Source organism: Marmota monax, unplaced genomic scaffold (genome assembly GCF_021218885.2).
Source record: "Marmota monax isolate L192 unplaced genomic scaffold, Marmota_monax_Labrador192_F-V1.1 WCK01_AAM20220418_F8-fsc00011, whole genome shotgun sequence".
Lineage (NCBI taxonomy): Eukaryota > Metazoa > Chordata > Mammalia > Rodentia > Sciuridae > Marmota > Marmota monax.
This window is the reverse complement of record NW_026693082.1, coordinates 5877538-5894790: the sequence shown is the minus strand read 5'-3', so window position 1 is coordinate 5894790 and position 17253 is coordinate 5877538. Positions and strand designations below refer to the sequence as shown.

The 17253-nt window shown below is 43.3% G+C and overlaps 1 protein-coding gene across 1 annotated transcript in view; it reads right to left on the bottom strand.

The window, feature by feature from the left end:
- Positions 1 to 17253, bottom strand: part of Tex26 (testis expressed 26) — a 104283-nt gene that overhangs the window by 77851 nt on the left and 9179 nt on the right. Inside the window, exons 3-6 of the mRNA XM_058582615.1 lie at positions 16376 to 16526; positions 13556 to 13712; positions 3255 to 3431; positions 1143 to 1304 (exon numbers count right to left, since the gene is read on the bottom strand). Coding sequence (XP_058438598.1) covers positions 1143 to 1304; positions 3255 to 3431; positions 13556 to 13712; positions 16376 to 16526 — 647 coding nt within the window. The remainder of the gene's footprint in view (positions 1 to 1142; positions 1305 to 3254; positions 3432 to 13555; positions 13713 to 16375; positions 16527 to 17253) is intronic.

Here is a 17253-nt window from a genome sequence, read left to right as displayed (position 1 = left end):
GGGTTTCCCTGAAACCTACCATTCAAGCACTTTTAAGAGTAGGAAAATACCTGCTTTTTCTCCCCAACCTAGACACACGCGTGTGCGCACACACACAGGCATGCACACATGCACATACCCCTCCCTTTCAATCTTGCTTGGAGCAGGAAAATCCAGAAACAAAGGGTTTCAGTGCAAACTTCAGAAGAATCATGTGTCTGTCTGGGGACAACTGGGAACCCAAGAGAAGCAGGTGGTGACAGAGCAGCTGGAGGGCTGCAGAGGAGCTGGGGGAAGTCCCGACCTTAGGCCTGGTCACGGAGCATGAAAGAGCTGATGACGCCACATGCCCTTGGGCACAAATATGGGTGCAGGAGATGACCCTTTGGGTGCCGGGGAAAATAGCAGAACCTCTATTTATATTTGTTTTTAACTTCCTCAACTCCAACTTTTCTAATGGGCCTGGTACACTAGTTCATGTAAAAAAAAATATATATATATATCCATCCGTCTTGGGGCATGTATTTAAACGGGGCCTGTGACCCCTCACAGAGGGAGCTATGGGAAGAGCTCTGCTTCCTCACACTCCTTCAGTCCCCAAGTTCATATTTTATACACACTCAGTCGGACAACCAGTTACCCCTGCGATGTTCCCAAATCCATCCCCACCCCACCCCCGCTCAGCCTGGGTATGGGTAAGTGTTATGAAGAGGAGGAACGACGCCATCCTGAAAATGGAATGGCTCTCTTTGGCAGGTGTGAATAATGGAGGTTCTCAGGTACTGTCAACAGCTGTCACAAAAATGTGCCACCAAATTGGAAATAGTGGGGGAAAAATAAACAAAACATGAGATAATACAGTCATCCACTAGAGAAATCAAATAGCTGGAAGAAAAAAGAGAAGCCATTCTGGAATAATTCAACTGCAGGCAAAATGGGTTGGGAATTAGTGAAAAGCTCTACCTCCTTTTTAATAAGTGGGAATGAAGTCACTGGGGCCTCTTCTTAGGGAAAAAGTTTTCAATAGGTTGAGGTTTACTCTACACTTGGGGATTTTTTTAAAGCAATTTTTTATGGCTAGAAATGGGGACAATTGCTATTTTAGTATAAAGCAATGTGCTACGATCTGTGAATGAAATGTGAAACTTTAGACTCCATCTTACCTTTGCCAGAAACAGTCTTAAGGTAATTACTGATTTGCCAGGGCGTGATGGAGTTCAAGATCATTAAGAAGTCCAGGTGGTCCTTCCCGTAGTCGCTTTGGTAAGTGGTCTGCTTCTTTGTACGTTCTTGGGTTCTCATGTAGCTGTGTAGCACCGAAGGGACTACAGAAACACAAGGGAAGGACAGAAGCAGCGGCTGTCACCCAAGCAGAGAACTCTTGTCCCCCTTGTTAGAACCTGCCTCTGGCAACCCTGACTGCCATTGGAGGTCACTCTGCATCACTTTGCATACTTCACGACGCTGGAAACTAAGGCGCTGTGTGAATCTGATTCCTCCGGTAACTAGGAGCTGCACAAAGCTGCTGAGACTTCCAGACTGTTGCCATTAGAAGAGGGAGGGATGGGGAGACACAATGGCCAGAAGGTCGAGTCTGGCCATTGTTTTCAGAAAAGAAGTTGTTCTGACGTGAGCTCATATGCAGGTCAGTGTGTTGGGATGGCAGTGGGCACCGCCAGGTTAATAAACAACCACCTTCCTAGAAACACCTTTGTCTTTCAGGACATGTCCTGTGCAAACCTGGGTTGGTGCACTAAGAGACCTCCTTCCGGTGGCCTGGGAATCAGTCTTGGGATGAGCAGTTTGGAAGAACATTGATATTTACAGCCAGCCCTCACTGTCCTGTCCGTTCAGACCAGGAGAGGTAAGAGGTGCGGGCAACCCCAAGGCACTTACATTTGATAATGAATATTGTTATTCTAATGTGGATTCTGATACCTTATGGAGCTAACATGTTTTTAAAATGAAGACGTGATACAAAAATCCAATTCCTACAACTTTCTCAAGTTTTTGGTAAACCTTGGAAACACTTTCTATACTGTTTCCAGTCTATTAAAGGGGCCATTGGCCAAATGGAAGGACCAAACTATTGAGGGGTTTTGATGCTCCTTCCTGAGATGAGTGTCTATAAGGTCTGGAAATGCTTTAACTGGAAAAGAAGAAGACTAAGAAGTTCTACGATGACCTTTTTATAGAATAATATATTTCTGCTACTAGTTAACCTCCATGAAAAGAAGCAGAATCAATGACTAGAAGTTTAGCAGGGAATATTCCAGCTATGGGAACAGTGCAAGGCTTGGAACATGGAGCACTACCCTGAATGGGGTGGGGAGGCATGTCAACCCTCAGTGAGGATGGGGTGCAGGCAATTCACGTGTGCCCTGAGGCTCTAGACGAGGTAACTTCTGGACTACCCTTTAGCCCCAGGATGCTAGGCTTCCATTCTGCAATTCTTCTGTCTCAGGGACTATCTGGTCCCAATTCTTCTTCAGAAGACACCAAGTTTTCTTCTTAACCAATACCTTGGAGGGGACTGAACTTTTAAACACTTTCGGGATTGCCCAAGAACACTCAAGCAGATGAGTGCCAAATCTGAAGACGCTGGAGGGAGGGAGGGTGCCCTCTGAACCCAGCAAGGTTCAGACTGCCCGCCAGGATCATGGCCATTCCCTGTGACCATTATCAAATTTGGCTGCCGGGGCTGCTGCATCAAGGAATCTTGGAGCAAAGGGATAGTGAAACTGGGCTACAAAAAACGGCAACTGCCCATTTCTAAAAATTGTTGTGTATGCTGTTTCTCAGGACACAGGCGCAGACCTCAAGAGCCAAGAGGAACCCAAAGTCTGCCACCAGTGAAACCTGAAGAAAGGGAACCCAGCCTCATCGACGGCAATTAGAACCCAGGGGCTCCGATGGCAGGTGCAGGATGGACCAGAATAAAGGAGAGACGGGAAGTGGCCCAATCACAAAGCACCCACAAGTTACACCTGGCCTGGTGTGCAGGGTGCAGACTGCTCCACAAAGACTCCGTGTTACACCCAGGCAGCCCTCTTACTCCTCACCCCGGGTCCCTTCAATTCCTTTGCTAAGGGCCATCAGGGAGACAGATCTGAGTAGGCCTCCTCCCACCCCCTTGTTGACTGATCTACAATAAATTTCTCTCTTTGTTCAAAGACCTATGCCATGGTACCGGCTTCCGTGTGTGCCAGGGAGCAAGCCTTGTGTGGTATCTACAGGATCTCTGGAGTCATTTTTAAAACCAAAGGTGTACTTACCTAGACCTTTAGAAGCAACTGACAGGTTTGAGTAGCATCCATATCGGAAGCTAAAATCCTGTGACTCAGGAATTTTAGCTGGAATTTGGTAATTCCGTCGAAATTCAGTGTCTGGGGGCCGGGGAAGGTACTTTTTCCAGTCTACACACACCGGAGAACTGTTCTTAATCTCCTGAGCTGGGGTAGAATGGAAAAGGGAAGAAAAAAAAACACTCCTTGTAACCTATTTCTGAGTAGCATTTCTTTCCATTTTGCTTCTGGCAATAGCTTCCAATTTGCCAGACAGACCCCCCACACACACACACACACACACGCCTCTTGTATTTAGAAGAATGGTCAGTGTGCTTTTTATGAAAACTTAAATTATTTTCTGCTTTCTCAGAAGGTAGGGTATGCTCCCTAGTGAATATATCTGTCTGCCCCTTAGAGTACCCCTTGTTCTGCTCTGTGAGCACAGAAGGTGTTGATTATCCCCCTGCCAGTCTCTGGAGCAGGGGCGAGGGGCAGAGAGGGAGAAGGGACAAAAATTTTGGATATGACTCATGTTGCCATTTGAAACACAGGATGCCCAGTTTAATTTGAATTTCAGACAAACAATGAATACTTTTTTCATATAAGTATGTAAAAATATATTATCTACTATATAAGTATGTAAAAATCATTATCTACTATATATCATTATTCATATTTAACTGGGCAGCTTAAATATTTTTTATTTTTTTAAATATTTATTTCTTTAGTTTTTAGGTGGACACAGTATCTTTATTTCACATTTATGTGGTGCTGAGAATTGAACCCAGTGCCTCAAGCACGCTAGGCGAGCTCACTACCACTTGAGCCACACCCCCAGCCCGTCAGCTTATATTTTTATTTGCTTAACCTAACAACCCCAGATGGGGTGGTATGTGTCATCCTCATCACCTGGAAAAGAACCATTGAAAGCTTATCTGGTATAGGGCTAGGGGACATCATTGTTATTAGTGATAATAACATTATTTGTTTGAAATAATAATCTAACTAAAAACATTCATTAAATATACCATCATTAAATGAAGCACTGATTAAACATGAGTTTCACAAACATGACAGAGGAGCCACAAGCCAACTCATTTAGTTATGTTCACCCTTCAGTTTTGCTGGCAAAGCCTTAGTTCGGGGGCATATTATAAAACACCATCTTTATTCAGAAAGATAAAGATTTAAAAAGATGGGTTTCATGAGCAATGTCTAAACAGTGGAAATGCTCGTTGACACTAAACTCAATTCTCTTGAAAATTAATTTTCAATAGGTCTTTTCCAAATAAAATTCTAATAAACACTGTATGTCAAAGGGTTCATACAATGGCATCTACTGGTCTACACTGTGTATCAAAGGATACATTATTGCATCTACCAGCACATGACAACATTTAAAATACTGATTTTTTAAAAATAAGCTCTCTGTCTAGACCAGCAAAGGTGAAGTTCATTGCACCAAGCTGCCTCTAACTTTGGATGACCCAGGAGAAAAAAGATGCAGGTGCTCAATAGCCTCAAAATGACCTCAGAAACTGCCCATGGAGATACTTTGGAAAACCATCTGGTATTGTTCCCAGTAACTTGCATCTCTAACTTGTTTTTTGCCATTTACTAATAGCTTTATAGGAGAAAAACAAATTTATGTTGAAATACATCATGCCTGTGTCTCTCTCCCTGTCCCCCAGGGCAACCATTCAATAGCAAATGTTTTCATTCCCCAGATGTGTTCTGTGCTGCTTGCCAAGGTGATTAATAATGAAGTCATTGTTCTACCTTCAGACAACCCCAAACCAGTGTGATTAAAGAGATATCTCCAGGACCAAGAGATATGGGACACGATAAGTCTTGCAACCACAACAGGAGGAACTGTGGAGATGTCGGAATCTCCAGGGAAGGGTTTCTAGAACAGATCCCTGCAGATCCTCATCTCAGACCTGAGCAGCTCCCGAAGTGGGAGTGTCAGGCTCTTCACTGTGAACAGACTCCCCGTGTTTTTAGGAATCACTGAGTCAGAGCTCTGCACAGGGTGCCACGGAAGCCCAGAGAAGAGAGAAAGAGGAGGAAGACGAATGGCAGATAGACCCTGGGAGGGGCCCTGACAAAGGGCCAACATGGGGGCAAAACATACAGTGGGCCCCTGGTGTGTGGCTGGCAGAGTGCAGGGCGCCCTGGGCAGGAGGGGGAGTTGAGGGTGACATGGAGAAGTGACTTGGGAGCTGGCTGGGGAGAGTCTTGGAGGTCTTTTTACATGGACCAGGATGGACCAGCACAGAAGTGGGATCAGTGGAGATGAGGACCTAGAAAAGGCACAACTCAGGACCTACACATACTTTAAGTTCCTTTGAAGGCAGAGATTAAGTTTTATTCTTCATTTATTCTCTGTACTTATCACATTAATAGACCTCATTAAATATTTACTAAATTTATGAGTGAATGACAAAAACCAACCGGAAACATAATTGTTATGGATTAGCACTTAATGTCTTTTGAACCACACTCTGGCAACTGCCTCTGTGATATATGTGTAAGGTAACTCCCAGTCGACTGTATAATCTTCCTCCGTAGCCTGGGCTTAGTGTTTCTCAGCTAATACTTTTGTTGTCTTTATAAAAATTTCTTGTTAATGAGCTCCTTCAGGCATTACTAAGAAGGGAGGTTCTTCATACATAGGGGCCAAATGAATGACTGAAGCCCCCCATCCTGGTGCTGAAGTAGAGACAGATGAGGTAACCATGATCCAGAGCTAAGCTGGCTGAAGGCCTCTCCCAAGGGGTCATCTGTGCTCCTCAGAGGCTCAGTTCCCTTTGGTTTCTTTCCACTTGAAAACCAGTAAATTTTCCCTAAAAAAGGAAACCGGCCCATTTAGATCAGGTAGACCTCTGCAGAAAGGCTCAAGCCAAAAGTAATGTAGAGCAAGGAACATTCAAAACAATTAGGACCATTGGCAGCAATACTCTAAAGCCAAGTGGGATATGGTTCTAGTGTCTTTACCAACTGTTCTAACTCATCAAAGCCAAGTTCTCCAAGTGTGAATGTGAAAACAAGCATCTTGCTGGGTATGGTGGCATGTGCCTATAATCCTGGTAACTTGGGAGGTTGAGGCAGGAGGATTACAAATTTGAGACCAGCCTGAGCAACTCAGTGAGACTCTGCTTCAAAATTTTTAAAAAATGAAAACAACAGGGGGTATAGCTCAACAGTGAAGCATCCTTGGGTTCAATCCCCAGGTACCACCAAACAACATACAAAAAAGTACCTTTTGGTACTTCTCATTCATTTGCCTTAATTCAATGTTCAATAATGAGGATACCAAGCTAAGACACAGTCCCCGTGCTTCAGAAGCTTAAAGTCTTAGAGAAAATAAGCACACAGAACATAACTGCAATACTATGTGATAAATCCTCCAAAAGAGGTTAGAATGGGGCTAGGAAAACAGGTGGGACAGCCACTGAGACAAAACTGGAGACCAGAGAGGGCTTCCAGGACAGAAATGACACCTGCGTGTAGACTCCAGTGGTGAGAAGACATGCTGACAGGAGGAAGGGGGACACACTGCACAGGAAGCAACAACGCGTGCAGGCAGGAGGAGGCTGCGGAGGGTGTGGGCGGCAGTGCAGTCTCAAGAGGGTTGTGGGGACAGGCGGGGGGAGGCTGGGGGGAGGCTGGACAGGGGCAAGGGTATCCATTATTCAGATTAAGGCATTTAGCTGCTGTCTGGAGGACTATGGGGGAGTTTCTAAAGGGACGAAGAGCCTAGGTGACATTGGTTTTCACCTCCAGAAGTTCACTGTGACTGTAGTATGCACAGTGGGTTGGGGGAAGGAACTAGAAAAGGGAATTGGATCAGAGGTCATCCAAGGTAGACACCGGTAACTAAGGCAGGACTGTGGGCAGCAAGAGAAACAATGGATTTGAGAAATTTAGGAGGGAGTCTTGACAGGTCCTGAATATTTGCTAGCACTTGGGGGACATGGTGATTTGCTGAATGGACAACTTTGATGAAAACCCAAACACATCTTGAAGAATTCTGGCATTTCCAATGTTTTTCCTGGATCCTTTTAGTTTATCTGCAGGTACACTGGTCTTTTGACCCCATGCCCATCTATAATCTCAAGAAGGGCATTTCCCATATATTCTCTCTGACATTCAACAAATACGTCCTGGGCTTCTTGCATCCACCAGGCCCTGCACTAAGCCCCGAGTGGGCAACTTACTGCATCAGAGATGAAGGAGTAAAACAAGAACAACACAAGACAAGAATCAGGGACAAATGACTTCAAAGTGCAACAGGCTAGATGAAATGAGACCAAGGTCCCTTCAGATAAAGAAGTAAAAGGTGGCCTCATGGGGGAGGTGGCGCTGAAGCTGGGATGGAAAATCAAAGCCTCAGGAGGAGCTGGGAAGACGCACTGGCCAAAGGGGAAGGAAGTTGGCATCTTTCAGGACCTAAAAAAGGTGGATTCCCCAGGAATGAGGGGGATGAAACATAGGTAAGGAACTAAGCAAGGCCTAACAAGAACCCACAGAAGGAACTGAAACTGGGATTTTATTCAAAGTGTGATAGAAAGTCAGTGAAAAGAAGCCATAGAATAACGGGATCCAGTCTAGATGTTTAAAGATCATCCATCTGCCTCGTGGTGGAGGGACTGGAGGGTCCAACAGGTAAAGTAAGATCAGTTGAGGGAAAGGAGGCCATGTGTTGGGACCCTCCTAGACTTCTCCAAATATATGGAACTGAGAGGTCTGGGGGAGAGACCCGAGTGTGGGAGTCCAGGATAGCTGCTATTTAAGGAATCAGGACCTCTAGCAGATACCAAATGGACAAATGACCAGAAAGTAAGAGACAGGAAATAGGAAACCACAGGGAGAAGGTGACAACACAGAAGTTCAAAGAGAAGGGAGTCCCAAGGTGTTCCAAGAGCAAGGGAGTGGCCAGCAATACTGACTGCTGCTCATGTGCTGGGAAAGACGCAAATGGGAAGATCCTAATGAAAGGCCATCGAGCACCTTGACAAGAGGAGTTTCAATAACTGGATGGAGACAAAACCCAACCTGGAGGGGGGGGGTTGAAAATTCAAAGGGTTAGCAGTATCTCACATTGAACCCAGTGGATTGTCTCCACTGTATTCCTGCATTTAGGACTCTTCCATGCCCAAACGTCACCAGAGTGACTGTATGTGAGAAATGCTGACACTTGGCCAGATGCTGAAGAGCAAACAAGATACAGTAACTGAATGAGCAAAGCAGAGGAAGTGGAAACCGAGGGACTGCAGAAGGAAATAACAGATAAGTGAGCTAACCCACTCTATGGAACTCCAGCAGGCTCAGACTTGGATATCACAGCTACCGTGGAAGACAGGGTGAGAGGCTCAGGACTGGAATCAGAGGCCTGGCTGGAAGCTTGGATGCAGAGTGGGTCCTTGCTTCACCTTCTTAACCCATGCAGTCATATGACGGCCCCTTCCTACTGTGGTTTGAAAGTCCCCTCCGAATTCATACTGAAATGTAATTGCAACAGTGACAGTATTAAGAGGTGGGACCTTTAAGGGGTGATTAGATCACAAGGGCAGAAGGGATTAATACGATTATGGGGGATTGGGTTAGTTAATGCAGGAGTGGACTCTTGATAAATTTGGAAGCCACCCTTCCTCTCTTGCTTTCATGTGCTCTTTCATCATGCAATGCCTTCCACCATGTTATGATGGTCATGCAGGCCCTCACCAGATGCAGCCCCTAATCTTGGACTTCCCAGCCTTCAGAACCACTGGCCCCAAATCTTCTTTGTTTATAATTTACCCAGTCTTGGGTACTCTGGTACAGCAGTAGAAAATGAGTTAAGACATGTTATGGTTTGGATGTGAGGTGTCCCCCAAAAGCTCACATGTGAGACAATGCAAGAAGGTTTGGAGGAGAAGTGTTTGGGTTATAAGAGTCTTAACGTGATCAGTGAATTAATCCCCTGATAAGAATTAACAGAATGGTAATCAAAGTGGTAGGGTGTGGCTGGAGGAGGTGGGAATTGGGGTGTGGCTTTTGTGGTGCATATTTGTATCTGGCAGTAGAGACTCTCGCTCTCTGCTCCCTGATCATCATGTGAGCTGCTTCCTTCTACCACTCACTTCTACCATGATGTTCTGCCTCACCTCATCCCTGAGGAATGGAGCCGACCTTCTGTGGACTCAGACCTCTGAAACCGTGAGCCCTCAAATAAACTTTTCCTCCTCCACAGTTGTTCTGATTTGGTCCTATAGTCACAGCAGTGAAAAGTGACTAAGACAAGACACTTCTTGTTTTAGTCAGCTTTTGCATCGATGTGACCAAAATGCCCAACAAGAACAACTTAGAAGAGAAAATGTTTATTTGTGGCTCACAGTTGCAGAGGTCTCGGTCCACAGATGGCCAACTCCATTGCTCTCAGCCCAAGAGGAGGCAGGACATCATGGGGGAAGAGCCCAGTGGAGGAAAGCTGCTCAGTTCAGAGTGGGATTAGAAAACAGAAAGAGATGAGAAAAGGGGACACAGGGAAGATGCCCCCCTGCAGAGCACACCCCCAGTGACCCACCTCCTCCACTCATGCCCCACCTGCCTGCAGGTATCAGCCGGTCCATTCAAACTAGGAGGAACTGATGAGTTACAGCTCTCAGGATTCAATCATTTCACTTCAAACATTCCTGCGTTCATACAGGAGCCTTCCAGTGACACCTCATATCCAAGCCATAACACTTCCTAACTAGAAATTTATCTTCTGAAAAACTGAGCCAAAGAAGCTCTGAACTTTTTTTAAAAAGTTTCCAAGAAAAAAATACAAAAGGATCAGAAATTAAGATAGCATCAGTCTTCTGTATCCCAGATGCTAGAACATATTTGGAAGAATGTGTTCTGAGGGAAAATAATCATCAACCCAGAATCTATATCCAGCCAAACTATCAAACAGATGTAGCAAAGTAAAAAAGACTTTCCCAGATTGGCAAAAACATTTCTCCCTTGTACCTGTTCGTAGGAAGTTACTGGAAGATGTGCTTCAGCAAAATAAAAGGAGGATAAGAAAGAGAAAGATGTGGACTCAGGAAACAGGGGTTCTATTGCAGGGAAGATACAAAAGAAAATTTCCAGAATGATGAAAAAGAAGGTCCTGGGGCCCAGTTGGGTGGCAAATCTACTGAATGACTAATTGAGTCCAGGAGCTCAGGACCAGCCTGGGCAATACAGCAAGACCCCATGTAAAAAAACAAAGCAAACAAAAATAGAAACATCTATGTCTTTCACAGTTAAAATTCCTTTAAGGGTCAAATTACATATGCTATTTTCAATTCTTGTTGATCACTATTTTTAAGAATTAAAAGTTACTTTCATTAAATAAATGTAGGCATATATTTTAATGGTTAGACTAACTAATCTCAACTAGCCTAGATTAGAGGAGAATGATGGCAGAGAGAGGGGTGGGGGGGCGGATCAGAGGATCTCCAGGAGAACTATTAGAATGGACAGAATGTACTATTTGGAAAAAATCTCAGCAAGTGTATGACAAAGTATTTGGGGAAAAAAATAGTGACAGGCACATAGAAAATGAGGTATGTGGAAACAAAGTCAAATATTAAATGGTAAAAATAAACAAAAAAATAATAATCATGTAATACACACTGGCTCAGTGATAAATGTTACATAATCATATCATATTATGTGATCATAATACGTCCTGTCATTATAATCATAATGTAAGCAGTAATGATATAATGTAATGATATAATGTAACCAAAAATTTGGAATACAATTCTACTGAAAGGCTGAATGGAGGAGGAATGAAAAATAGTTATAGTACCAGATCCTCCACTACCTACAGCAGAATCAGTAATAATGCCTAAAATTGGTGACTTAAAAATAGCATCAGTATTTAAAATTATGGGGAATCACGTAAGAAGAAACTGTTAAGAAGATTAAAATTGATCACTAATGGCAGATAAGGGTGTCCGTGGAGAGTGGCAGGCCAGGAACCATTGTGATTTCTTTATATGTCTGAGTAACCACTTAAATATATGCATGTATTTGTTTAATAAAAATAACTTTTAGTCTTAAAAATAGTGATCAACAAGAATTGGAAATAGCATATATAATTTAACTCTGAAAGACGTAGATGTTCCTGTTTTTGTTTGCTTTGTTGTTTTAGATGGGGTCTTGCTATATTGCCCAGGCTGGCCCCGAGCTCCTGGACTCAAGCAATCCTGCCACCTCAGCCTCTGGAGTAGGTAGGACAATAGACATGCACCAGTGTGCCCAGCTAGGGATGTGGTTTTGACAAGGGAGCCAAGGTTCATATCCTAGACTGCACCTGTCACTAGCTGGGTGATCATGGGCAGGTTGCTTCCGCCCTCTGAGTCAGATTTCTCATCTTTGATTGGGGGTGATAACTTCATAGCTTGTTATGAAGATTCAATGTGTTAAATTATGAAAAACTAAGGGGTTAGAGTAAACATTAGCAGTTTTTGTGAAGAGAATCAGAGAAATGCACAGTTGCCAAACAGAGATGTGAGTCAGGAAAAGCTCTTGTTCTTGTTTGGTATTTTAAACACTGCACTAGAGCCGAGTAAACGCTGGTGGGGGGTGGACAAGGACGACCAGAGACAGAAAGGTGACTTAGGAGGAAAAGCCAGAAAATTGGAGCAGAGTAGCTCCTGTTCAGGGAGAGGGGAGGAGCATCCTGAGTTCTCCAGGGTGGACTGAGCTGTTGAGACGGAGGGGGCAGGAATGAAGGTGGAGACAGAGGACAACATAGGCATTGTGATCCTCCCTTGCCTTCCAGAGTCTCAGGGAGATGGGGGCCCTCCGTGCTCCTCAGTTTATGTTTAAAATCCACATGGCTGTCAAGCTTCCTCAGGGCCATGTGTTCTTACCAAAGAGGTGGGAGAGCACCAGGATCCAACCACCATTTTGTCACAAGGCTTGGAGCAGCCAATCAGAGAGCACTGCATTCTCCACTAGAGGGAAGAGTTTTAAAATACCTACGATCTATTTTCATGAATTCTCATGAAGCAAATTTCTTGCCTATATAAAAGACCAAAATTGCACTGTATGGGTATATATTCATTTCTGGAAAATGGGTCTGACTCCACAAAGTTGATTTCAGGCCCCTGAGAAATGGCGACAGTTATCACATCATCTCCATTTGCCCTACAGAAAACCAAGGCAAATGTTATTCCAACTACAGAATCCTAAGGGCAGAGCCAAGTGAATCATGGGAGAATCTGGATTCTTGCAGGGGAAGATTTGTATAGCCAAAGCTCAATTCCAGAAAGAGGCATGTGTTTTTCTAGGAGGCAGCATGAAGAGAGTGCTAGACTCTACCTCTTACCTACAGAGAAAATGAAATGGGCCTTGCTTAACCCTCTACTGTTTTTATACCTGTCTACAAAAGGTACCACACCATCCCATCCCATCCTCAGTCAGACAGTTGGCTCCTTTGACTTCCTTATCCCTTTCATCCATCAGTCACTCAACCCTATGTTCATTCATTTGTTCTACCAATATTTCTTTTCATGCTTATGATGAATCAGACACTGGAGTGGACACTGGTGGTACACTGTCTTAAACAGGTAAACCATCCTCCACCATGATGATGTGGACTGAAGTGCCCATCTCATCATCCTGCTGGTGCCACTCCTTCATCCCCACTGCACAGCCCTGCTTCAGGCACCGCTCTCCCCCAGGGACTGTTTTGACAACCTCTTGGTGGCCTCCTTCCTCTCAGTAGGACCACCCCCTTCATGCTAGAGTCTACATCTGAACTATATCGCCACTCTAATATGAACCTTTTGATTGCTCCTGGGATAAACTCCTGTACACCGCCCTTTCAAACTGAATTCTCTCTGCCTGTGTTGATTTCTTCTCTCATTCCTCCCACTTGCCCTTGACTTCATCTCTACACATGAAGTCCTTTTAGTTCCTCAAATGTTCCTCTATGCCTTCACAAGACAAAAGTGACACTCTCCCCCCTACATCTTTACCTGGCTCATTCCTCTTCATCCTTCAGGTCCAGAAGGGAAGCCTTTCCTGACCTCCACTTCTACCTCCCACTTCACCATCTCATGATGTTTTATATTGTGCCCACAGCAACCTGCATTTCTTAAAACATGCACCTGTTTATGCTTGACTGTTTTTGCACATGACATTTCCTGTTTCATGTCTAGATTGTGAGTTCCTCAAGGGAAGGGACCACAACCATGCGGCTAACTACTGCAACTCATTGACCAGAACATGATCAGGCTCCAGAGGAGAACAAACACGTTTACCTTTGTCTAGATCCACAAAATCTCTCTTGGTGTGGGAAACAAACTGATTTGCTATTGCCTTCTTAATTTCTTCCATAGAAGCAGGAATTTTCCAAGGAACGCAGCCCCTTCTTGTCTCACTTAGTTGCTCTGGAGGTAGTGTCCATTCAATGTAGCCCTATCAATGCAAATACAATTTTCAACAAAACTGATACAGATTCACCTAATGGAATCAAGAATAGGAGCACTGGTGTGGACATAGTCTCTGAAATCCTTTATATCCAGTTAGAACTCTCTGGTTGCCTGAGTGCAAGGAGCCTGTTAATGGGATCCATTAGTTTACCTAGCTGTAGCACAGATACTTGTGCATTTCTTTGACTTTTCACACTGATGAAAAAAAATGTGATTGCAAGCATCAAAAAAAATGTGCTTCTAAAAAGAATTCTCCCACAGATAAGACCAAAAAAAAGGAGAAAACCCATACTATTCTAGTTATGGCTACCTGTTCCCAAAAGAGCAGAGACAAGTGGCTGCTTTCCCCTTGGTAGTCCCAGAGAGAAACATCCCATAGAGAAACCCTGACTCACAGGCAGAGACCTGTAGGGGTCAGGGGAGAAAAGGCACTGTCTCCTCTTTACCTCCAAAGCAATTCTATGATTATAAAACTTGAAACCTGCACTCCCTGCTGCCATCTTCCTCTTTCATGACCTCACTCCCTAGCTCCCTAGGAAAATGGAAGCCGTCAGGAGAGAAGCTCTGCACACCAACTCCCATCCGCCACACCTGCCCTGGCATCTCTGATGAGAGTATCTGCAGTGCTGCCAGCAGGACCCAACCCACTTGGGTAGCTAGATCCAGTTCCCTGTAGTGTGCTCCAGCCCAGCACTCCAGTGACCCTCACTTCTAGAAACTTCAGTGTCTTCCTCTCTGCTAGGTAGCTGTCTTTATTTCTTCTACCTTGTAAAGAAACCCTTCTCTTTGGCCAAGTTCCTGGGAATAGTTATATATACATACTGTTCCAAATTATCTTTTAAGTCCCTTTTAATCTTCAGGTTCCCTCTTAATCCCCTTCTTTCTCTTATCATTTATCTACTGAAGAAACCAATTGTAAATATGCCAGCATCTATTGAAGCAGCTATTGATGCATAGAGGTTCCAAGTCTGGATTTTGTTGATTACATACCCACAGTGCCATTTAAAAAGCCTTTAGGATTCAGATTCAGGGTGCATCTCGTGGACCATTCTCTAAGTGGTGTTCAGCAAGATCATGGGAAATGATATTGAAATTATATTGCTATTTCTCTTTGGTAACAGTTGTTGAGGCTCAGTGACCAGATCAGTAGGGTCAACAAATCTGGTTTGCCAAAACTCATTGGCTCAAAGTACAAAGGACCATCTATAACACTAGTTCTCATTGGCTGAGAGCACAAAGGACAGTCGGCCACCAGCTCTCATTGGCTGAGAGAACACAGGGAGGCAGCCATGCTACCTCTCAGGGTGAGAGCCTTGGATAGCACTTAGATAAATGAAAATCATATGCCTATTTGTATGTATATGCATACAAATACAGCATAATGTTGTAATTAACTCTCTCATATTTATTTTAGGATTTTAATGAAAATACTTAAGACACATATAGATGGTAATGAATGGATGCCATGAGGAACCAAGTTAGATGGGGTATGTGTGTGTGTTCTAAGGATTCCCAAGTTTACCTCTCCAGCTTCTCACTCACAGGAGCTACAGACCTCTATGTGCAGCTGCCTGTCTACCGAACAGATCTTCACCAGAACTCCCATTCCCTCTTATTCCTTTCCCCATCAAACCTGGTCTTCCACCTTGTTCCAGCTCAGAAAACAGCGTCAGCACACACCCAGCCTCCGAGAGAGAAATATGAACATCCTCCTCCCTCTTTCTTCTTCATCTTTCACATCCCTTTAGTCATCAAATACTGTCCATTCTACCACTTTGTCATCGCTTCAATGCATGCAAGAGCCTCATCCTAGGTATCAGGTAAATGAAACCTTTTATTATGACTGAGAATTGTCTTATATGATGGAAGAAGGGTGTACAGTGCCAAGAAAACAGCAGAAAAAATGGTTATTTTTCTTCCGGTAGAGGATGGGAGATGGCTCTTTTTAAAATGAGCCTTGAAGAAATATAGGGCAGTGCTCCTTAGTAGAGAGGAAAAGGCTTTTCTAGAGGAAGGCAAGAGTGATAAAAGTCAGGGGGGTTTGAGAGAGCACAAAACACCTTGTGCATACCTATTTATAGCAGCACTATTCACCATAGCTACAAGGTGGAATCAACCCAAACATCCAACAGGGTGGTACGGACAAATACATTGTGGCCTATTCATACAATAGTATTCAATCACAGAAAGTACTGGTACTTGCCACACCATAGGTGAACTTCAAAAATATTACACTAAGTGAAAGAAGTCAGGCACAAAAGGTCACCTGTTGTATGATTCCACATGTAAACTATCCAGAATAGGTAATTCATAGAGATAGAAAGCAAATAGGTGGTTTCTAAGGGGAAGGTGACAGGGATTTTTTTTGGGGGGGGGTAACTCTTTAATGGGCATGAGTTGTTTTGTTTTGTTTTGTTTTCTGGGATGATAAAAATGTTCTGCAACAAAACAGAGAAATAGAGATAGAGAAAAGATAGTTAGAAATAAAGATGAGAAGGTAGGAAGGATATTGTCCCAGAGGACCATATAGCTCATCACAGAAGAAAGTGAAGAGTGTTTGTGACGTATTCAAACTCTTATTCTCATGGATTGTTGACACAGTATTAAATTCGACACATATAGTGCTATTATCTTACTTGATTGGCTTACTTTTTTGTGTCTCCTTAATCCTCTTGAAGACCCATTTTTTATGGTATTTTCCTTAGAATATGATTTCCAAACGTACTCGTCACTGTATTGTGTATTCAGAATGGGATCACTAAGTGCATATGCATATCCTAATCTTCTGATACTTTTTTGACTACAAAAAAAGTAGAAAATAGAGTAAGGGATTAAATGCCAAATCTCACAACAGTGCACATGTCAAACCATTTGATTAATGATATATTTTTTAAAGATGGGTTAACTTAAGACTTGATGCCAGATATAATTTAATTTGAGGGTTCCCCTGATAAGAAACAATTCTGTGACAATCTTAGGATGGCTTTAGCAAATGTACAGGGATCTAAAATGAAATTAAGAATAACAACCTAAGTTTATTATATTTTTTAAAGATACTCTCATAGACAAAAATTACTTCAATCTAACCACATAGTTGGTAAGGAAAAGATTAATTCCAGAGACAAAAAGAAGCAAATTAGGATGTTCATTTTTGGCTTGCAAGTTCTCAATGAAATGATGCATCTAGGCAATGATCAGCCATGTCACCAAGAACTCAAAAGGAGGGGTTCACCGGGTATTATGTACTTCTGGTTGAATATACTCACCTCCACCTATTAAATGTTTTTGCCAAAATATGGAATCTGAATCAAATGAAGACTGCAGAATCTTGAATTACAAGAAATGGAAGAGAAGAGAAATATTTTAAAACACACGATGGGGATGGAATCAGAAAAATTCCAAACAATGATTCTGTTTCTTCAGAAAAAAAAATGGTCAGGGAGGGAAAAAAAATGTGCAGAGGTAGATTAAATGAGAAAGGAGACATAATAACCAAAAGTAATGTGTGGACTTTGGATTCTACTTCA